The 23752-nt window shown below is 46.1% G+C and overlaps 1 protein-coding gene across 1 annotated transcript in view; it reads left to right on the top strand.

Moving 5' to 3' along the window:
- Nucleotides 1-2030: 2030 nt before the first annotated feature.
- POU2AF1 (POU class 2 homeobox associating factor 1) overlaps nucleotides 2031-23752 on the top strand; it is a 28973-nt gene continuing 7251 nt past the window's right edge. Inside the window, exon 1 of the mRNA XM_063139254.1 lies at nucleotides 2031-2093. Within this exon, the coding sequence (XP_062995324.1) occupies nucleotides 2078-2093 (16 nt within the window). The 5' untranslated portion in view covers nucleotides 2031-2077. The remainder of the gene's footprint in view (nucleotides 2094-23752) is intronic.

Below are 23752 nucleotides of genomic sequence, written 5' to 3' on the forward strand. Positions count from 1 at the left end.
TGCCTTCACTACAAAAGAAGTAGGGCAAATACCAATGCCTGGACTGTTCCCCTCCCCATTCTTTAGGAAGACTGAAGAATGGAGACAGATAGTAGTGACAAAAGATGGAGTCCTAGGTCTTACCAACAAATTAAAAATTAACAAATTACTGGATCCAGGTAGCATCCACCTGAGAATTCTTGAAGAATTTGTAAATGAAACTGCTGATCTTCCTACAAAATTATGTACTGTAACTTATCCCTAGGATTGGTTTCCATACTAGAGGACTGGAAAGAATCCAATGTAACACTAATGTTTAAAAAAAAGGATCCAGTTTAGATCCAGGAAATTATAGGCCAGCTACCTTCATGTCTATTCTGGGTAAATTGGTGGGATGCGTGATTAAAGGTATTTTTTCAAGCATATAGAAGAACAAGACTTGCTGAAAAGGAATCAACATGGCTTCTGCAAGGATAAGTCCTGCCTCACTAAACCTTTAGAGTTCTTTGAGAGTGTCAACAAGTTTGTAGATAAGGTAGACATTGCCATCTGGTAGACATTGTGTACGTGGACTTTCAAAAAGATTTTGACAAAGGCCAACATCAAAGAGTCCTTAATAATAAGAGTCATGGAATAGGAAGACAGGGCCTCTTGTGGATCAGTCACTGGTTAAAGAACTGGGCAGGATCTACACTACTGCTTTATAATGGTTTATGACGGTATTAACAAGAGTGAATTGTGAGGTGGTGGCATTTGCGGAATCTCTCCAAAATTGGTGCAAAATCAGTGGGTGTGCAATAAAATGGCAAATGCAGGTCAGTGGAATCAAGTGGTCAGGAGCCTAACTTCCCATATATAATGATGGGGTTTGAGCTGGAGGGGAGTGGCCAGGAAAGAGATCTTGGTGTCATGCCAGATAGATCCAGGAAAAAGCCGAGCCCATGTGCAGCTTCTCTAAAAAGGCAAATCCCATGATAGGGGAAAGTTCGAAAATAAATCTGCCAATATAACCATGCCCTTATACAAGCCTATGGTACGATCTCACATGGAATACTGCATCTCTCTCTGGTTACAGCCTTCAGCCTTCACTGAAACTGCTGTGACTATCTCACCTCTCAATATTTCTGCATATTTCTGCTATGACCCTTGTCTTCCCTTGTAGGAAATGTTACATTTGAACATTCACAAACAAACTCGAAAGAAGTGGCTCTGTTTTGCCCAATGAGGCATGAAGGGCTTACAGGTGTTTCCTCCCCATTTCTGGCATAGTGACCCCCGGGGAGTTCAGATTCTGGTAAAGAAGCCCAAGAAAGAAAGAAAAACACACACACAAGCGCTAACCACCCCCGGTTCTCTCTTTTGAAATAGCTGGGTATCGACAGACCGAGTTCTTCCTCTGCTGTAAATAAAGAGAACTATGGCAACCTATTTTAGCAGAGGATTTTAGCATAATAGGATGCCTTAAAACAAAGCAGACTGCTTGTCTATTTAGCCCAGAACTGCCTATTTTGACTGGCATCATTATCAAGGAAATGTCTTTAGCATCATATCCTACTTGATCCGTTTAACTGGAGATACCAGGGTTTAAGCCGGGGTCTTCTGCATACAACTATGTGCTCTTCCACTGTGCTGTGGTTCCTCGTCCATGGCCCTCAATATAACAGGGATCAATATTCTAACCACACATTTCTTGGGTATTCCAACATTAGAATCCAATAAAGCATGTCTTGAAAAATGAATTTGAGAAAAGTCCCATGAAGAATGGGACTCTTTCTTGGGCCTTAAATGTGTGTGTGTGTGTGTTTAAAAACAACAACACTCAAGTAATCAAGTGTGTGATATGTGCCTAGCTTCTTCCACATTACACTAACTTTGGAGGAGCTGGGTGCTGTGGCAAAGAACAACACAGAGTAAAAGGGAGGGAAAAAATTTGAAGTGCTTGTGGTTAGAGGATGTGACAACGTCACGCCGTTCAGCGGGAACCCGGTCTTTTAAAAAAGCTGAAAGGAACATCTTCACAGCCTGTTATCACATAAAGGCGCAAAGAACAACCCAAAATTCAAACAGAAGAAAAAAGGGCTCCATCCTGCACCAGAATATGCACTGGCAAAAATGTGAGTTCTGGACTCTTCTTCTTTTAAACAGCTAGAGCAAATGCATGAAGGTCACTTGAACAGCATTGTTAACGGAGTGAGAACAGCTAATATTTATAATATTTATAATTTCTTTTAATTTTCTGTAGCGCTTTTCAGTTTTTATCATACTCGACCCACATTGAAGGAGGATATTATTGCTCAGATTTTACAGGTGTGGAAACTGAGGTGGAAAGGTCATGGCTTGCCAAGGGCACACGATGAACCCTGGACAAGAGGTCTTCCGACTTTGAGTTTAACTCTCCACAGCATCAGGGGAGAGACGCCGGAGTTGGAGCTGTAGTTTGGCAGACTCCTTTCCTCTTTATCTCTGGTGTATATGAATCTAGCAGTGGTCCTTGGGTGATAAGGACAATAATTAATAATAATAATAATTATTATTATTATTATTATTATTTTATTTCTTACCTGCCTCTCCATCCTGATCGAGGTGGGAAACAACATAAAATACTGATTAAAACATAGTATACATTGTTAAAACTTCCTAAAAATCATTAGCATTAGTATTATTTAGCATCCTTTGGAGGCATTTCTGTTACTGAATCTTTTATTTTATTTATTTATTACATTTTTATACCACCCAATAGTCAAATCTCTCTGGGCATTTCACAACCATAAAATATGAAACAATGAAATACAGTTGATAAAATGCAATATAGACATTTGAAACTACAATATAAAAATAATACAATCAAACAGAAGCTGGCAGAGAAAGATTTAAAATAGATTTAAAAGGTTTAAAAGATCTTGGCTAGGAACCAACCGACGGAGCTGTCTACCTTCTCTCTCTTTCAACCCTCCCTTTGGTACTGCCCAGGTGGGCATACTAAGAAATCAAATACATGCTCATTTCAATAAACTGAAGCCAGCCAGATCTGTGGAAATGTGTTTTGAGGAGATATATTGGTAGACTCTAGAGGCAAGTTCTTCTAACCCGTCAACCATTTTTCAGTACAGCTATAAAATGTGCAGCGTCATTTGAAGTACAATCTTATGTGAGTTTACCCAGAAGCTCATCTTACTGACATCAACGGGGCTGATTCCCATGGAAGTGGGCATAACATGGCGGTCTTAATCTCTAAAAATTAAAGAATGTGCCACACCAGGAAATGTCAACATTGTGTTTACACTCAACCTGGCAAGATTGCAGTTCGGAAGATCCATGTGGGACCTGAAACAAATGTTGCATAGTGAAGAGCTCCTGCTCAGGGTTCCTGCCAGCCCTTTTCTTAGACACTCCATCCCATTCCTTCCTCCCCCTGGTTTTCCATTCCCCTAATAGACAGCCATCCATGACCACTGAGCATGCTTAGTCCTCATTGGCCGTGGGGTCTGGTGGCACTGATATCAATGGGGTGATGAAGCTGCTCCGGGTTTCAGTCAGAACCAGTCAGAATTCTAAAGGAGCTATCCAAGGTGAAAAGAGTTTTGACTGAAACCAGGAGCAGCTTCCCTGCCCCACTGACGTCAGAGCCACCAGCCTCCACTGCCCATTGGGCTGTTTCTTGGGGGTACCCCCCACTTCAGAGAATTATTTTCCTGTGGATTTTTTGGTTCTTCTACAAACCTTTTGGTTCCCTCAAGCCTGTTGTCTTCTTCCTCTTGTGTGTGTAGATGGTGCCATTTTGGCTATATAAGTATCCGGACTCTCAGCCCAAATAGGAATAAGGGGTAACTGAGGCGGAGAATAAGGACTTATGTCTCCCAGATGCTGTTATGGTGGAGCTGGGATAACAGTGAAGTTAGAGCACCGTTCTTCAGAGAGAGTAGAAGGACAAAAGAAGACGATTTACATTGCACGGGGCTAGCAAGTTTCCAGCATGTATGATAATAACACAGAGAATATTTCCAATGCTTTTGTCAGGATTAGTCACTATGAATCAAATGTCACCGAGTGATTCATGAATGCAGCCTTGTTATTTTAAGGGCTACAGTGGTTACAAACAAAAAGAATTTCCATTTTAGAAAGTGAATCTTATCTTTTGCATCTGCCTTTTGAAAGAGATGTAATAAAAAGGAAATTGTTAAGTGGGTATCACTGGGGAGGCCATTGCCAGCGGTTGTCAGGTTAATGTAAGGATTTAAGCATGTGCAGAATGACTGCATGTCCTCTTCTGCCATCCTGTACCCACCTTACTTTTGCCACCGCCAACGGCCCTCTGTTTGCCTTATCACGCAGAGAGCCGTGTGGCTGGAAGAAACAGGAGGGGATCTACACAGAGTCGTCGGGGCGCCCTGAAGCCACTTGCGTGCGACTCCAGGGCACCCCAAAACTCCTAGTGTAGATACCTGTAGATACCTGTCCAGAAGAGGTGGAGGAGGAGGTGGTGGCGGCGAAAAGTTCCCAGGGCTCCTGTCAGATGCGAGGGTGCCTAGAGTGTCCTTGCCGAGGCCGACGGGGAGGTGAGCGGCGGCGGCAAGGACGCTCTAGGCACCCTCGCATCTGACAGGAGCCCTGGGAACTTTTTGCCACCGCTGCTGCTGCCTCCTCCTCCTCCTTTGCCTCTTCTGTACAGGTATCTACAGGTATCTACACTAGGAGTTTCGGGGCACCCTGGAGTCGCACGCAAGCGGCTTCAGGGTGCCACGACGACTCTGTGTAGATCCCCTCCAGCTGTGGGGCTCTAGCAGAAGGGGGCTTGAATGCCATAGCAGGAAAGCAGCTGGGGGGGGGCTCTCAAGAGCACCCACTGGAGGAGATGGGGCAGTGGTGGTGAGCCCTCCTGGAGGGAGCAAAGGGGAGTGGCACAATTTGCCGTGCCTCCTGCTCTACCACCTGATGCAGGTGCTTCACCCTGCTTCACAGCAGGGCTGGCCCTTTGTAAAAGACCTTAACGTAGGGTTATAATGGGCAAAACTGGGAAGCAGGGAGACTTGGACAGTGGATAGATTTCAACTTCTCTTTTTGCAAATGAACCATTGGGCTACATGACCATTGGAATGGGACAGAACAATACAAAATGCCTCTTTCGAACAGTACAATGCTGCTCTTGACCCTCCCTAGGTGGGGAGGTGGGGCAGGTAATTTTTATAAGAATAAAATGCAGGCACTCATGTTCAGTGATGGTAGCCAAACAAGAGATGTTTGAGTAGCTACCCAATGCATCCTACAACTGTTCACATGTATAGCACAGTCCCTGTGTTGTTACTTGTGATGACAAAGATCAGCAAATCCAAATAATCCAGCCAAAGTTAAGCACTTTTCTGACACGTTGGCTTTGGTGGAAGTGATTTACTGCACAAACCTATACAAAGAAATCAGTCTCATTGAATTCAGTGGGACTTATCCCCGAGGAAGCAGCTTTAGGATTGAAGCATTAAGGAAGGAAAGGAAAGGAACCTCTCGTGCAAGCACTGAGTCATTACTGACTCTTGGAGGGACGCCAGCTTTTGCTGACGTTTTCTTGGCAGGCCTTATAGCGGGGTGGTTTGCCGTTGCCTTCCCCGGCCATTATTACCTTTCCCCCAGCTAACTGGGTACTCATTTTACCGACCTCGGGAGGATGGAAGGCTGAGTCGACCCGAGCCGGCTGCCTGAAACCAGCTTCCGCTGGGATCGAACTCAGGCCGTGGGGAGAGTTTCAGCTGCAGAAACTGCTGCTTTACCCTGCTGAAATCTATGGGATTGGGATATGCTTAACATCAGCTGGATGGATCATTCACAGTAGGTCATCCCCCTCCCTATGATTGTATTATTATTATTATTATTATTATTATTATTATTATTATTATTATTATTAGACTTTTTATGTACCATGCATTTTGGCTGTGACCCAATACAGAATCATTTCATATTCTGTGGGGCGATGTAACTGACTCCCAAATGATGTAGTGATGGCCATTTGCCCTAGATTGGTTTAAAACAAGATTAGACTAATTACTGGAGGATAAGACCAGGGTTTGTATGAAGAGTAATCATTAGGGATGTGCTCCACTTCTCCTCGAACCGGAGAAGCAGGAGAGGAGCGGGGGGCTTCACCTACCTTTAAGGTGGAGGCAAAGAGGATTGGGGGGCCGGCGGAGCGTGGCGAAGAGGATCGAGGTGAAGGCGTATCCTTCGCCTCGATCCGGAGCTCCGCCAGAAAGGTAAGTGGGGTTTACCGGGCCCTGCCGCTGTCGCCCATGCGGCAACAGTGGCAGGGCCCGGTAACCCCCCCTCCCTCCTCTTCCTTACCTGCATCTGTCCGCGGTCCCTCGGCTTCTTCAATTGAGCCTGCGGCTCAACCAGGAAGTCTAGGCCGCACTTGTGGCCCAGACTTCCTGGTTGAGCCACGGGTTCAATTGAAGAAGCCGAGGGACCGCGGACAGACACAGGTAAGGCCCCCTCCCCCTTGGTCTCTGCAGGTAAGGGAGAGGAGGGAGGGGGGCCTTACCTGGCACCACTCCCCTCCACTGCGGAGCTCCGATTTGGAGCCGGAGCTCCGCGGCGAAGAGGAGCGGACTATGGGCGGAGCGGCGTGGAGCGGGCCGATCCGAAATTTTTGGATCAGCCCGCGGAGCGGATCGGGGGGTCCGTGCACACCCCTAGTAATCATGGTGGGGCATCTGTTGAGATCCTGCGCCAGCAGGGACCCATTGACATTAGCTCCCTGAACTTGCTCCTCCTCTTCGCCATCACAGCCTGCTTGTTCACCTGCCCCTTTCTCTAGGTCAGACAATGGTGGTGATGAGAAGGAGGATCAGGAGATGTCAGGGCTTGGTAGCTCCCTGGCTCTCTGCCTGTCAAACAAGCAAGTAGGAGCAATGATGAGAAAGAGGATGAGGAGAACGAGCAGCTGGTGGCAGTGGTGTTGAGATGGTAGACTCATGGAAGGAGGAGGCCCATGGAGGGTTATTGCCAAGGGCCCTCCACATCTGGAGCTAGCACGGCTGCAAAGGGTCAGTCGGGGTCAGTCCCCGATCCATGTAAGTGATCTTGGCTGTAAGTGTTTCTGTACTGAAAAACCACGTTTGACAGCTCTCTATCCCAGAGTCCCTGTAGTCAATTATGGTAGCCAAACTGGGACCTGGAGCTAGGAAGAGATCCATAGACAAGAGGCTCCTAGCACTGGGTCAGGTTATCATGGGCTACTAGTAATGATGGCTCAGTGGAACCTCTAGGTTCAGAGACAGGTGTTGGAGAGCAAAAAATGGGAGAAGACTCGTGCCTTCAGATCCAGCTGGTGAGCTTCATGGATGCCTCCTGTTGGCCAGTGTGGGAGACAAGGATGCTGCAGTAGATAGTTCATCTTCCTGATCCAGCAGGGCCCTTCTGATGTTCTTCAACGAGAATTGCGCAAAGAAGTCCTAAGAAACGCAAAGCACAAACGCTCAACACAGTTTCTCGTGCTGAATGGGAGTTTCCCAGTGGCCCATGTCCCCGTGGGCTCAATGTCAGATGCTTCTCAATCAGAGTTTCTGAGGCAGGATAGGCAGGGGTCTGGAACCCAGTTCTGAAAGTCGTCAGCAGCGATACCGAAAGATGAAACTGCAACGTGTTCCATCATGTGCATCTCCATTCAGGCAAAGTCACCTTAAGGAAAACGTGGTCGGCTGGCTGAGGGTCATTGAAGCTTCCGAGAGCAGCTGCTCGACTCCCGATAATGTCAGCCGGGTTTCACTAATTAGCTTTGATTAAAATTAAAACTTTAGCAAAGTAGCAACAAGACCTCAGCAAGAGGTGGGCACAGGGTTTCCGAGTTTGTGTGTTCTTCCCACACTTCTATGGGATCACAGAGTGACCAGAGTGTCTGATCCGTAGGGTTGGAGCTTGGCATACTCTGAATCCCAGTTTTCCTTTCTTTACCCCCTCCCTGCAAAAAAGGAGCAGTTCAAGCCAGAATACAAACGCCATGGCCCAGAATCCTCCTGGCCCTAGGACTCTGTCATGTGATCCTGGAGAGCCAATGCCATGGCAGCCTAAGCTACCTCATAGGATTGTAAAGATAAAATGGAGAGCCAGTGGATCACATAAACCACCTTGGGTTTATTTATTTTATTTTATTTATTACATTTTTATACCGCCCAATAGCCGAAGCTCTTTGGGCGGGTTCCTCTGCAAGAGGAGGAAAGGTGGGACATACATGTAATCATACATAAGCAAACATAGGAACCTTCCTTAAAACAGATCAGGCTATTTGTTCCTTTAGGCCAGGACTGTCTACTCTGACAGGTAGCTGCTCTCCAGGGCTTGTAGCAGAAGGCCTCCCCCTTATCTGCTACCTGATTGTTTTGACAGCAAATGCCGGGAACTGAATCTGGGACCTTCTGTGTGCAAAGACCATGTTCTACCCATTGAGCTCTCGTCCCTCTATGCAGATTCCATTGTGGCTGCCCTCTTCTGCGTCCAGGCTTCTGCAGCCCTGCTCAATGTTGGGGCCTTATCCTTCCAGCCCGCAGAGCTGGACACCAGAAAGCTTGGCCTATGCAATATCTCTTCGGTAGAAGGTGTTTCTTCTACCATACACCAGAAAAGTCTTGTGTTCAAGCATTTAGCATGCCATGTGAGCCATACTTTGAATTCTCCAGCACTCTAACCAGCTCCACTTTTGTCCAAAGGCTTTTGATTACAGAACAAACACTTCCAGCAAAGTGTTTGCTTAGCATCTCTGCACTGGGTTAAATGTTTATTGAAACATCCTGCCCCAAATATGAGGAGAGAGCAGAGACAGACAGAGAGCAGACCAGCTTGGATCTGTTACTCACCAGCTCTAATTGTCAGCTTTGCTCGGAAAAGTAAAGACATCCTGGGAACAGCTAGATCTGTGTCAGTTTCGCAAGAGGGAATGCAGGTTCTCTCCTGCAAACAGGCCTCAACACGCAGCAGGGTGTGCCACGTTGATACTGTCAGGGGATCAGAGCGTTCCGGGAGATGCACATAGCATCAAATTAAGGCCACAGGTTTACTGACAAGGCGATGGAGCAAATGACAACCAAGAAAACAAGGCTTGTCTTCCGCTTGTTGACATAACGTTGAGCTGACACTGGATCAGAAGGTATTCCCACAGATGGTACCTGTTACACAGCACCATGCCAGCCAAGAAAGGAGCAGGTACTTTGGAGGTCACAAAAAGATCTCTCTCTAGACCTCCTTCCAGAATGGCATATTTTCAAGCCTTATTTAGAGATGCTGAGAGCTGCATCCGTGTGAACTAGGAATACCCCTGTACCGACTTCTGTGGGCTGGGCCTTCTGAATTGGCCTTGTAAACTCTCAACAGCAATTACCTTTGGTAGCTAGATGAGGCCTCCATGTTCAGGGGAAGTGGGCCACTGAACAACAGTGTCTGGGTGGCAAACAATGGGAGATAGTTATAGATCAGGGATGTTGGAGAAATCCATTTGAGGTGTGGAGTTCGATGGATTTTTATAGATTCGGCTCCCTGGACTTCATTTCAGTTCCAGCTGTGACGTCTGACCTGACCTGCAGCGAGTTGGGACAGTTTGCAGATTTGCTGTGCATTTTTCATATTTCCCCCAAATATTCTACAAAGCGTGGAAATTTCTGAGCAATTTGTGGAAATTTCTGAGCAATTTGCACGAATTCGGTTGAATTCGTGCAGAAATTTGCAGAAATTGTTGAGAAAGTTGCATAAAATATAGAACTTGAAGGGGAAATGGGCAAAAAAGTTCCCAGAGTTTGGAGAAATGCCCGCAGCTCAGCTCACAAACACAAATCAAATTGTAGATGTCGTGGAATTCAAATAAAAGAAGAACTGGATTTCCCAGTGACGGACATCCCTATATGGAGCTTGGCCCAATCTAGCAGTGATCTTATTACGTTTGTAAAAATATATTCCCCACTTTCCCCCCTACAAGAAGGTTTATGCATGCAGTGAAATCGTGGGGTATTAGGTGGCATAGTGCTCTGCTATCTAGAAGAGAGCTACGACTATTGGGTGGTATAAAAATGCAATAAATAAATAAATAAATAAATAAATAAATAAATAAGTCTTCTTCCTTTCTACGGTTGACAGAAACCATAGAAAAGTGGGGAGGAGGCATCATGGTGGCATTGGAGCCAAAGTCGCCCTGTTGAGAAAGTGTTCGACTAAACATCTAAAAGTCCCATGTTCGTTCCCAGGCATTGGGAAAACTGCCTGGAATTATGGTCCTTGATTGAAGGGGAACCAGGGGTCAGTGATCGGAAGACAGGCATTGCGTGTAGATAGGGTTGGGCAACTGGTGGCCCTCCAGATGTTTTGGCCTACAACTCCTACATCACCACTGGCTATGCTGGTTAGGGCTGATGGAAGTTGTAGGCCAAAACATCTGGAGGACCACCAACATCAGGTTACCCACCCGAGATGTAGAAGGTCACAGGTTCAATCCCTGGGACTGCCAGTTAAACGGATCTCAGATAGCAGCTGATACGGAAGAGCCTCTACTAATCAGGGTAAGTGATAATGGGCTAGATCAAGGATGGTCAACTTTGGAGGTTTCAAAACCTCCCCCTCATAAACTACTTGGGGCCCCACACAACCCCCTGCCATTACTAAGGAGCACAATTTTGCATTAAAACAAGGCTCACACTCCCTTCCACCTTGTTTTAAAATGAAAATGCGGTGGAGGTTCTGTGGGGGGAGGCCGCAGGAAAGGACTACGGGGAGGGGAGCTTTGTGTCCATCCCTCTGCTAGATGGAGAAATAGTTTGAGCCTTTTTTGAGCTTCTTTTGCTCAGGAATAATGGTATAGATACCTCCTTTCTGAAAGAGGTTTTGATTGGATTTTGTTGTACTGCATTTATATTGCATCAACAAATATTCTCTGGGTGGCTTACAGATGAAGACAAACACAACAAAATGCTAAAAAAATAGAATGATTAAAAACAACAAAGAATTGAAATGTGGTCTATCCCCCCTCCCCCTTTCTAATAGGATGCATACTCTAGCACCCTTTCAACGTTAGGACTCTTGTTGATCTGTTTCCTGTGTCCCCAAAGAAGGAATTGTGCAGGTGCCTTCATCGTTAGAAATCAATTGATTGAAGTTGTCGCCACTTCACGCTGATTTGAACCATACCAGCAAAACCCCAAAACCTACCAAACATTTTTTGGGGTGGGGATTACCTGCACTCAAAGATTGGGCCATGCCCACATAGAGATCTGCTACACACACACACACACACACACACACACACACACACACACTCGTTGGTTAGGGTGACCATATGAAAAAGAGGACAGGGCTCCTGTACCTTTAACATTTGCATAGAATTTCAGCAGGTGTCATTTGTATATATGGAGAACCTGGTGAAATTCCCTCTTCATCCCAACGGTTAAAGCTGCAGGAGCTATACTACAGTGACCAGATTTAAAAGAGGGCAGGGCACCTGCTGCTTTAACTGTTGTGATGAAGAGAGAATTTCAGCAGGTTCCCCATATATACAAATGACACCTGCTGAAATTCCCTTTTCAATACAACTGTTAAAGATACAGGAGCCCTGTCCTCCTTTTCATAGGGTCACCCTATCGTTGGTTCGTCTTGTCCCCTATACAGATCAGTATTACTAGGGTGACCCTATGAAAAGGAGGACAGGGCTCCTGTATCTTTAACAGTTGTATTGAAAAGGGAATTTCAGCAGGTGTCATTTGTATATATGGAGAACCTGGTGAAATTTCCCCTTCATCACCACAGTTAAAGCTGCAGGAGCCCTGCCCTCTTCTAAATCTGGTCACTCTAGCATAGCTCCTGCAGCTTTAACTGTGGTGATGAAGAGGGAATTTCACCAGGTTCTCCATATATACAAATGACACCTGCTGAAATTCCCTGTTCTATGCAACTGTTAAAGATACAGGAGCCCGGTCCTCCTTTTCATAGGGTCACCCTAGTATTACTCATTATGAATGTGATAGTATTTCCCCTCCCCTCTCAGACAACCCGACTGAAAGTAGTGCTCAGAGTCGAGGGTTTTCTTTCTCCAGCTGGCTGTTGTGATCCTCAACCTTGTCTCTCTGCACCTGGGCTGTGAACGTGCCTACTCAAAATAGTCACAGCTGTGATCTGGTCTGATCTGCGCCTGCTTCCCAATAGCCTCTGCAAAGGAGAGGAAGGAAGAAATGACAGCCGGGGGAAGATGGCTGGTCAACAGCTGTTTCCTCAAACTGCCAAACTGACCATTTTTATTCCCTGCATTCACGTCTGTCTGGCTGACATTCCACGTCTTTGCTCTCAAGCTTGTGTCTTCCCTGTTGCACTTGCTCTCAGCTAGGTTCTGGTTCTTAGCTTCAGTGCCTCTCTGAACCCTACTGGTCTTGTTCCCAAATTCTTCTTGCTCCTGCTGGTAGAACATGCTGCAAAGCAAGCGTGAGGTCAAGGATAGGCGTGGTTGGGTACCTGCTGAAAGTTGATACCTCATCAGGGCCCACTGACAAGAACCCTCTGGACTTGCTTCTCCTCTTCACCTTGCAACCTCCTCTTCACCTTGCAACCTGTCTCTCACTCTGGCCCAGACAGAGTGAGAAGAAGGAGCAGAAGATGCCACTGAGTGCTTGCTCTCTGCCTGTCAAGCCAGCAAGTGGGAGCCATGATGAGAAAGAGCGTGAGGAGCAACAGCAGCTGGTGACAGTGGTGGTGAGGAGGTAAACTCACTAAGGAAGGAGGACCATGGAGGGTCTCTAGCCCATGAACCTCCAGACCTGGAGCCAGCAAGCTACCAGTGTAGCTGTTCAAGAAAACTTAGTTTGGCAGGTCTCCAACCCAGGGCCCCTGTAGTCAACTGCAATATCCAAAGTCGAACCTGGAGCCAGGGAGAGTGCAGCAGACAAGAGGTTCCTTCTGCTCTGTTGAGCAGGCAAATCTGGCTCAAACATATATTTTGGGGGGAAGGAGCAGTGCAAACTGGCACATACCGCAATCCCATCCCATACACACATACATAAATCTTATGAGTCACCAAAGGAAAGTTTCTATTTTAATTCTGAAATTACTGTTAGGCCTGAAACCGTCTCCCCTTTTTGGCTACTTTTGTTTAACAGAACCAGTCAGATTCCATGCTTGCTGACGATTTTGTACCTTTGTAATTAGCCCTCATTATTTATTTATTGTTTGTTTGTTTGTTTGTTTTGATTTGTACCCTGCCTTTCTACTACAAAATAGCACTCAGGGCGGCTTACGAAGCCAATTCAAATAGGTTAAAACAATACATTAAAATACCCTAAAATACCATGACAGTTACAGGATAAAAACCGCACCCTACTGGACCTACTGTTAGGCCAAACACCGTCTTTCATAGAGCGGTCTTTGCCTGCCGGTAGAAGGACAGCGAGCAAAGCTAGCCTTCCTTGGGAGGGACTTAGGCCTTAGCTAGATCTACCTGCTATCCCGTGACGGAAGAGGGAAGATCCCGCGTTGTGTTTAACGCGAGATCCCTCCTCTGTTTACACGCGACGACCTCAGAAGGAGAGGTGTCGCGCCCGCCATTTTTAATTTTTAAAGGACCAGCAGTGCACGAATGCTCATGCGCAAAAGGTAAGCCCTTTTTAAATTTAAATTATTTCCCCTGCTTCCCCCACCCTAGCCCTGATGGGCACAGCGCTCCCAGCTCCTTGTGAGGAATCGCGCGGAGCCGGGTCAACCCGTGGCAAATGGCCACACGTTCCGAGGTCTCAGGTTCAGCCCAGGACCATGGAAAAACCGGGGCCAAAGTGGAGGGCTATATCCTGGAGCAAGAGAGGGATGATCCCTCCCTGATCTCGAGATCCCCTGTGCGTCATGTGGACACACAGGGATGATCCTGGGGTTCGCTGTGGGATAAAGCCCAGTCAACATATGGCTGTAGTGCAGCCTTCCTCAACCTGGGGCGCTCCAGATGTGTTGGACTACAACTCCCAGAATGCCCCAGCGGGGCATTCTGGGAGATGCAGTCCAACACATCTGGAGCGCCCCAGGTTGAGGAAGGCTGCTGTAGTGCATTGCTGAAGCCAGACTGAAAAAGGTCCCGTTCTGTTTTGAAAATAATAATATTGGCTAGACCTTTTGTGCTTCTACTTGTTCCCTCTGTTTAACCTCTTTACGTTTCTCGGTGGCCTGATTTATATTTACAGCCAGGTCTGGCAGCATGGTGTGCTTGCATGTGTGTACTACGACTCCGTGCTTCAGTGCACACGCACATGCTCTCCTTTCTACAGAAAGACCAGGGTCATGAACTTTCTGTTCTGAGTATGGCTTGCTCTGCTCCACCGGTGCTCCTCATTGGCTCCAGCAAAACTCACAAGATCTGGACAATTGGTACATCGATACAAGGAAATACCATTCCATAAATACCCTCAAACAGGATCTACAATATAGGCCATAGCTAGACGGGGCTTTATCCCTGGGTGATCCCTGGGATCGTCCCTGTGCATCCACATGACGTACAGGGGATCCTGGGATCAGGAAGTGATGATCCCTACCTTGCCCTGGGATATAACACTCCCCTTTGGCCCCGGTTTTTCCATGGAACATGTGGCCGGGTGCTGTAGGTTGTCCCGGCTATGCACGATTCCTCTGCGCCCATCGGGGGTAGGGTGGGGGGAGTGGGGAAAGTATCATAGAATCATAGAATAGCAGAGTTGGAAGGGGCCTACAAGGCCATCGAGTCCAACCCCCTGCCTCTTGAATGCTTCTAGTGTGGGAGAGCCAACAACTTCCACAGGTAACTGATTCCATTGTCGTACTGCTCTAACATTCATGAAGTTTTTCCTGATGTCCAGCTGGAATCTGGCTTCCTTTAACTTGAGCCCGTTATTCCGTGTCCTGCACTCTGGGAGGATCGAGAAGAGATCCTGGCCCTCCTCTGGGTGACAACCTTTTAAGTCTTTGAAGAGTGCTCTCATGTCTCCCCTCAATCTCCTCTTCTCCAGGCTAAACATGCCCAGTTCTTTCAGCCTCTCTTCATAGGGCTTTGTTTCCAGACCCCCGATCATCCTGGTTGCCCTCCTCTGAACACGCTCCAGCTTGTCTGCATCCTTCTTGAACTGTGGAGCCCACAACTGGACGCAATACTCTAGATGAGGCCTAACTAGAGTAATTTAAATTTTAAAAGGGCCCTTTAATTTTAAAAAATGGCGGGCGCAATGCCTCTCCTTCTGAGATTGTCGTGCGTCGCATGTAAACAGAGGCGGGATCTCGCGTTAAACACAATGCGAGATCTTCCCTCCTCCATTGTGGGATAACAGGTAGGTCTAGCTAAGGCCATAGTTTAATTACTTTCTCTCTCTCTCTCTCTCTCTCTCTCACACACACACACACACACACACACACACACACACACGGTGGTGGGGTTTCCAGGACCAACCGGCCGTGAAGCAGGGTAAGGTTCCTGCAGCAGAACAGCAGAGCAGGAGCTAACTGCACTGCTCTTTCCTGTCCACACCTGAAGGACCCGCTCTTGCCCCACCACCTCCAGCAAGTCCTCAAAAGAGCCCTGCTGGCTTCTCTCCCACCGTGGCATTTGTTTTCGTGAGAGAGTGGCCGGCGGGGCTCTCTGGAGCAGCCACCCACCCTGGTTCCCTTGTTGAGAGCGGCATGGCCAGGAAAAGTGGTTGTGGGGCTAAGGCGAGAGCTTGTGACACTTTGGGAAAGAATGCTGGGTCTTCCGAAAGTTCACTCAGGTCTCGAGAGACCTAGGCAAGCTCTTGCAAGACATGGTGGTGGCTTCTTCCAGCCATGCGGCTCTCTATAGAGCCAGCGTGGCAGCAAAGCTGGCTGGAGGATTCTGGGAGTTGTAGTCTGACACACATCTGGATGGCACCATGTTGGGGAAAGATGCCCTGGTTTTAATGAATGCTGTTCCTCTCCAGGAGATAGTAACTGCTGGTGATATTGACCCCCTAGTACAGATGACAACTCATACTACTTTCAAGCCTAGGCAAAGGCTTACCTTTCTAGGCTTATGAATGGTTTTATACCACTGAGTAGCATGGATGCTTTAGGGTGGATTCCTGCATTGAGCAGGGGGTTGGACTCGATGGCCTTGTAGGCCCCTTCCAACTCTGCTATTCTATGATTCTATGATTCTTCCAGTGAATCCTGGTAGCTTTCGTCTGGCGAGGTGTTCCCCTCAGAACTACAATTCCCAGGGTTATCTGTGAAGAAGGAACTGTTAAACCAGTTGAAGTGTGTAACAGCCTCCAAGCACTGTCTGAGAACTTAGGTTTTAAGTGTACACGCACTGATGCTGCACACAAGGGATTAGACCCATGTACACAGAGTTAAGGATAGTTTATGTTCTTTCTTTTTTAAATGAACACAGTGTGTGAGAAGGTGTGAGAAAGTATTGGTGCCATTCATTTTAAAGATATGAGCCAAGATCTCCAACTGGTTTGTTAATGAAACACTTCATTATTATTTTTTGAAAAACACATGACAATTCTCCTCCTTAAGGTTTTTGTGTATGTGTGTGTTTTGTTATCAAGTGCATGTTTACTTTTCAAGCCTTCTGCAAAGAGGAAAAGATTCCCATTGTATCTCCTCAAAAGCTTATTATCTTAATGTTTTTGTGTCTTTGTGTGTGATTAGACTAGAGAAGCAAGAGAAGGGAAAGAAAGATAATTGTTTGCTCTGGTTTGAACCACAAAATTGATAAATTTGTCACCTGCCAAAGTGCTGGAAGGTGAGGGGGGTGGGTGGGTGCGAAACGGTTCTGTAGAAAGTGTTCACTTTCGGGGTTGAAAGACAATCAGTCAGCCATGCAAACCCTTACAGGATGACGTTGACAATGTATTTTCAAGGGAAAGTTGGCTCAATGGGTCCTTGAGGTGACTCATAGAAAAAAGACGTCCATTTCAACTCACTTAGATAGGAGAAGGTTAGGGAGCGGGACACAGACTGAAAAGGGAATCTACACGTCGTACTGAAGGCGCTTGCGTGCGCCTCCAGTGCGCCGTCAAAACGATGGTGTAGACGGAGAAAGAAGAGACGGAGGAAGAGGCGGAGGAGGAGGAGGCTCTCCGACCTGGGTGGCTCTTACCCCGGCAGCAGGAGGCCGGCGGGGAGGCGGCGGCGGCAAGGACGTGGCTGGTTCCCCAGCCGCCTCCTCCTCCGCCTCTTCCTCCGTCTCTTCTTTCTCCGTCTACACCATCGTTTTGACGGCGCACTGGAGGCGCACGCAAGCGCCTTCAGTATGACGTGTAGATTCCCTCGGGGACTCAGCTTCATTTTTTTCTGCACATCTGTAACGGGCACTTGCCAATAAGACTTTTTTAAAAAATCCCTCCACCAATTCTCAGGGAACTTGACAATTTCTCCTCGGTTAACACGATTTATTGCAGTGGTTTTCAAGATTGAATCGTTCTGGGGAACTTTGGGATTTCTTAGAAACTCATCCAAGCCCAGGAATGAATGACAGACAGGATGGATGGGGAACGCTGGGAGTTGTGAGACTTTTCTCCGTCTAAACGTGCGTAGGATTGCACATTTCCTAGATAGCAATCCGTTATCAATTGCCCTTGCAGCTTGGCAGGAATGAGAGCGTGAATATGCCCTGGTGAAGAATAACATTCCATTTCAGTTTTCGATCGCCCCCTTGGAAATAAAAACGCTCCCTTTCTCAGTGCTGAATTGCCACCTTCCAACGTTTCTTATCTCATGATAAGAATCGGCCTCTGAAAGGTTGCAGGAAAGAGAGGAGAAAGGACCTCACACCGATATGCTGCCAAAGAGAGCCGTCCAAAGCAAGGTGCTTCCTGCCATCCTGTTCCTCCCATGGCTGTTGCACTGCTTGGCACAGGAGAAAGAACAGTGATAAGCATGATTCCGCAGGTGAGGAAGCCAAAAGACCTGCCAGGTGCATCTCAGCACCTTTGCTAGCCAACGTCTTGCAAAAGCCAACAATGGTGCCATCTCTCTCCTTGGCCTCAACTTCTCTCTCTCTTTTGCCTCTCTGCTCTCTGTGCAAAGCCTGTTCTTTTGGTTCGTGTTGGCTGAGTGCTAGGGTGCAATGCTCTTCCTTTTCAAGTTTTAAAAAGGCGACGTTTTCATTGCACTCATAAATAAAGACGTCCATGCTAGGGCTCAATCATGGATGTGGCTTTCTGCGGTCAGGCCTGAAACCTAAATTCATGATAAAACACTCAAGAAACTGCCCGCCGTTCTATTGGGTGGGAATGCAGAAACTGGGGCCTTAGCTAGACCACCCTAAAGCATCCCTAGCTCAGCTTCGTCCATTTTCTTCTGCTGCCCCTTACGCTTGGAACGCTCCTCCAGAACATTTGAGAACTACAAGTTCAATCGCAGCTTTTAAAGCTCAACTAAAAACTTTTCTTTTTCCTAAAGCTTTTAAAACTTGATGTTGTGCAGACTTCTACTGTTACTTTCTACTGTTAGTTTTTCCCTACCCTGTGCCTGCTTACCCTACCCTGTACCTGTTTGCATTCTCTTCCCCTCCTTATTGTTTTACTATGATTTTATTAGATTGTAAGCCTATGCGGCAGGGCCTTGCTATTTACTGTTTTACTCTGTACAGCACCATGTACATTGATGGTGCTATATAAATAAATAAATAATAATAATAATAATAGCTAGACCTAAGGATTATCCCAGGCAAATGGAGGAGTCATCCCTGCCTGCTCCCGGAATTTCCTGTGTGTCATTTGAATGCCCAGGGATGATCCCGGAACAATCCTGGGATATAGGCCTGGTCTAGCCATGGCCATAGTCTAAGGCAACTTTCAACAGTACTCATTTAGCCCAGTACATCTACACCAAGCAGAATATTCCACTTTGAAAGTGATATGAAAGAGGTATATCAAAGGCAGGAGCCACACTACTGCTTTATAGTGGTATTGAAGTGCACTACAAGATCTTCACTACTGCTTTATAGTGGTACTGAAGTGCACTGACAACTGTTGAGGCCCATTGACACATCTACACCAATCAGGATATAACATTATTAAAGTGGTATGAAAGTGGTATATGGTATGTGTCAATGGGCCCCAACAGTTATCAGTGCAGTTTAATACAGCTATGAAGCAGTTATGTGGCTCCTGCCTTTGATATACTGCTTTCATAGTGGAATATCCTGCTTGGTGTAGATGAGCCCACAGACTGTCTGAAGATCTCCCAATTTATGCATATTTTCAGCGGACACATTCAGGGCTTCAAACAGGGCGTGTTTGCATGTTTTGTGAGCAAAAACGAAATTCTCATATATCTCTAATGTGGAGTTCCACATGCTATCATGCTCTGTTGTTGTTTGGCATATGGTGTAAGAGTGATCCAATGCTTTAGTAATTCCTTCCGATGGGATTGACAGATTCTTGTGGTGAGCCTTGCTTACTTCTGAGTTGGATCATAAGATGTTCATTCATTGGTGATGGGACATTGATTATTTCTTTTATAATTCTTGTCCTGGGCTTAGAATGGATTTCAGTGATCATCTTGCCAGACAGAAAACAGATTAAAACAACATCTGTTAAACCCTATCTGTTTGGAATTGGCCATCCGCTCAACAGGTTGATGCAATAAAATGTTCATGACTTTGGACTTTGTCATAATTGTGTGAGTAGATCATTTTAAGATTGGATTAAAGTGCCTGCTACCGTATAAAATTGAGGGTGAATCTTCAGACTTATATAAACTAATATTCTTGTATAAACTGATGTGTCAATCTGTCCAGAGATCTAGAAGCATTGGTAAGCCAGCTCTCATCCAATAGCTTTCAGTAATATTGTTGTTGATGGATGGCTTTGAAACGGCAGGTTTCTTTTTCAGCTAGGTATTTGTCGTCAGTTGCGAAACGTTTAAAATATATGTGAGTGAGTGACAATATTTATATAAGGATCCCTGGATGCCATGCAAGCTCAAGGAAGTTTCCTGGTGCTTGCATTTAAAACAGAGATTGGCTAAAGATGAAATGTGGTGGCATGCAGTAGATCTGTGGAAATTTTGCAGAACTTTTCTTGATCCTGACTGGCAGTCCAAAGCCATAGCTATGACTTGGAACTAGGATGGGTCGAAAGTAGATCTCCAAGTGTTTTGGACTTCTACTCCCACAAGCTGTTGCCAGCATGGCCAATGGTCAGAAAAGCTGCAGTTGAATCCAAAACATCTGGCGATCCACCTTCTGGCCACCCCTGACTTAGAAGACCCATGTTGATTCTGATGGGCTTTGAATTGAGGCAGTCAAGCCAACACTGACCACCACAGGTGGGCATCTCCAGACCCCTCTGACATTTCATACATGTCCACTTATGATTACCGCTCAGAGATCTCTATTTCTGGTCAATTACATGGTTCATGCTGACTGAAGAATGCTGAGAGTTGTAGGATTTTGTTTTGTCGAAACATGCATAGCGATGCACCCCAAGTGACCATCGCAGGCCATAGCCAGACATTTTGTAGCGAGGGAGGGGTAAGGTTACAGCCAGCAAAGAACAGCCAGAATCCACACATGTTTGAAGGCTATTTAATTGCATTAAATGTTAATAAAATTAATTCTATACAATTTTTAAATAACAGCCCAGTGTTTCTCCATTACTCCAGTGCCTTTGCACTAATTGACTAGAACAGTGAAAGGTAAAATGGCACTCATTATTGAGCCACTGGCTGGTGTCATAGTAGCCTTGGTTAAGTCACTATGTCACAAGGGCCGGATACAATTTCAGAGAAGTTCTTGAGGGGTGTGTGTGGTTCATTCGAGTTGTGGGCGATGCCAAAGGGAAAAGAGTTAGGGCCAAAAATACAAAAAAATACCAACATATTGTAGCTTTATGCTCTAATTGCCAGTAACTAAGTATCCCTTAGGAGTGGCATTTCAAATGTTTAGAATGGACGAGGTGGTGGTGGGGAGAACCCACACAAATGCTGGGAAATCACCAAACAATAGGGACAATGGGGCCATGGGAAAAGGTGTGTCCATCTGGGGCCAACAACAAATTTTCTGTTAGGAAAAACTTGGAAGAAGTGGTGGGAAAACACAGGCGGGATATAAGTGGAACATGGAGTTGCCTGGCAGACGTCTCCTGTCCCATAAAATTCCATGAATGAGGCAGGGTGAATTGTCAATAAAAGCCTCACCTGGAAGCATCCTGTAAATGTTCAACTGCTGTCCACTATCAGGGCGGCCCCCAGCGAGAAGCAAAAGGGGCAGCCATTTTTTTATGGTGGCAGCCATTTTAAATCCCCCAAAATTCAGAGAGCATCTAAGAACAGGGCTTTCTGGTGGTGGGGGAATGATGACCTCTCTGATTCTCTATCCCCCTCACCCCCAGTATTTTTCCTCATTTTATCCTGAAAGAAAGGCAAAACAACTGGAAAGAGTGGTGGTAAAATATGGGAGGGTTACAAATGGAAGACAATTATGTCTGGACACTTCACTCCCATCCCGCCAATAAAATTTCTTGTTTGAGGAAGGGCAATTGCAGGATAAAAGCCTCACTAGGAAGCACCATGACTTCTCCCCTCAGCCTTTTTGGTTTAAAGATACAAATTAATCAGCACTGTTGAAAGATATTGTGGTTCAAGTAATCATTCACATCTCTTAATTTGAAAGTTTTCCACACAAAACCTGCTTGGAGCAAGTGATGGTCTCAGTTAAGTAACATTCTTGTCAGTCTTACAAGAAACTATCTTGCATACTATTTATTAAACGCCTCATCAAATAAATTTTTCACCGCGTTTTACAATGTGAAACATAATAATAAAGATGGTTATGCCAAATTCTCAGAAGATGAACCTGGGTTACCACTTGCGCATTTGGTGATTGTACCTTCTCAGGAATAGGAAGAAGATGCCATTGTTTTCTGTTAAGTATTCCGGGTATTTAAAACCCTTTTTCCTGTCTCTAAACGTGGATGTTTTCACAATGAATTGCCTGTGTTACAGAAATGTTCACGATAAACTCTCTCAGCCTGGTACCTGAAGTTGCAACCTTTTCCAGGCCAGCCCTATTTTGAGTGAGATTCTTCCATAAGCTTGGAATGGTTGCTCTGCTTTGCCCCAGTTCGAAATTCTGTGGGCAATATTTAGTAAATAACTGTGGAATTGACCTGTAGCTTCAAAGAGGATTGTATGCATCATTTTGTCTCAGCAGTGAGCTCTTAAAATAGCATTAATTAAATAGCAGCAGCAGGAGCTATTTAAAAGGCAATAAAATAACGAATAAAGCAGCCATTTAGAAAACAGATAAAACCATTGGCAAAGCAGCATAATATCAACACAGCCAGTAAAATGGCCTTTCTCACCACCCGACTTCTTATTAAAAAGCTTTGGCAAATTAAAAGGTCTGAACTGGCACCTAAAACTCACTCCCATTCAGCCGGCAGTCCGGCAATAGCAGGGGTGGTCCCTCCTGGGATGCTCCAGACCCAGCGTTTGCCCCATGATACCAGATGCTGGCGCCCCTTTCCCCTGTGTGAACAGCGATAGACCCAGCTGCAATGGACCCGTATATTCTTTAGATCAAGAGTCCACTCCCTGAGTCTTGAAGTAGACGGCTGAACAACGGGAGCATCCATTTGAGTAGGGTGACCAACTGTCAGGATTTCCCCGGATTTGTCCTGGTTTTTGTTCTTTCCATGGTGTCAGGGGGGATTTTCTATAATTTTCAATAATGTCCTGGAATGACACACCTTCCTCTTTAAGGCTGCCATTAGCATGGCAGGAGGGAATGACATGCGTTCTTGAGGCACAGCATTCCCCCACCCTGAGCTCCAATTGAGGTCTTAAAGGGGAAAGTGGGTCATTTGTAGACATTATAGAAAAGGCCCCAATTGGAGTGGATGGTGGTGGTGCAGAATGAAATCCTTTCCCCTCCTCCACTCCAATCGGGTTCTTTAAGGTGGCGGGGGAATAACGTACTTTCTGCAGGACTCAGAAAGCTGCTTCCCCACACACACACTAGGTGTCCTCTTTTTTGGTTTCCCAAATATGGTCACCCTAATTTGAGGCCTTTATCGCAGCCCTCCCCTTCTGATGTAGGGCGTTTCCAGACACAGTGGTCCTATAGCTAACCCTCATGGGTGTTATGCAGCTCTTCCATCTTTTCTGCCTCAACGGATTTTCCATGGGAAGAGAAAAGACGGAAAGAACAGTGAGAAAACACAGGAGGGTTACAAGCAGAAGAGAACGATGTCTGGACACCCCACCCCACCCAGTAAAATTCCGTGAATGGGGCAGGACAGGTGGGAGCACCTTTTCAAAAGTAATATAACCAGTCAGGCTCTTGCCCGTTTGGAGCAGGCCTTCTTCATTTCAATGAGGTTTGCACAGGTAACCATCCTATGGACCCCTCATGCTCCTTTTTAATTTGTGTTTGTGTGTGTGTGTGGTGGTGGTGGGGTGCCATTTCGATTCTCCTCCTTGGGCACCCAAATCTCTTTCCATTCCACACAGCTAACGGTGCACGTACAGAATATTACACTCGTGGCATTTCCACGCCAACTTGCACGTTTTTGTATTTTTCCATTTCTGACCGCTGTCCTCTGGATCCAAGCCATATTCCCCTGTGTTTGGCACCAGTACTTAAGGGGAAAGAACATTTTCTGCATTCCGCCGTTCAAGTGGTTTATGTTTTGAGATGGATTTAAAAAGATAGGGCGAAGTTGGCCTTCTCTTCGACTGTTTTTGCCTGTTTGATTAGTGAGTTGCACTTGGTACAAACTGGGAAGGGGCCGTGTGTATCGGCTGGGATATATACATACAGATCATTTCAGTCAAAGCCGTG

Source organism: Elgaria multicarinata, chromosome 12, assembly GCF_023053635.1.
Source record: "Elgaria multicarinata webbii isolate HBS135686 ecotype San Diego chromosome 12, rElgMul1.1.pri, whole genome shotgun sequence".
NCBI classification, from domain to species: domain Eukaryota; kingdom Metazoa; phylum Chordata; class Lepidosauria; order Squamata; family Anguidae; genus Elgaria; species Elgaria multicarinata.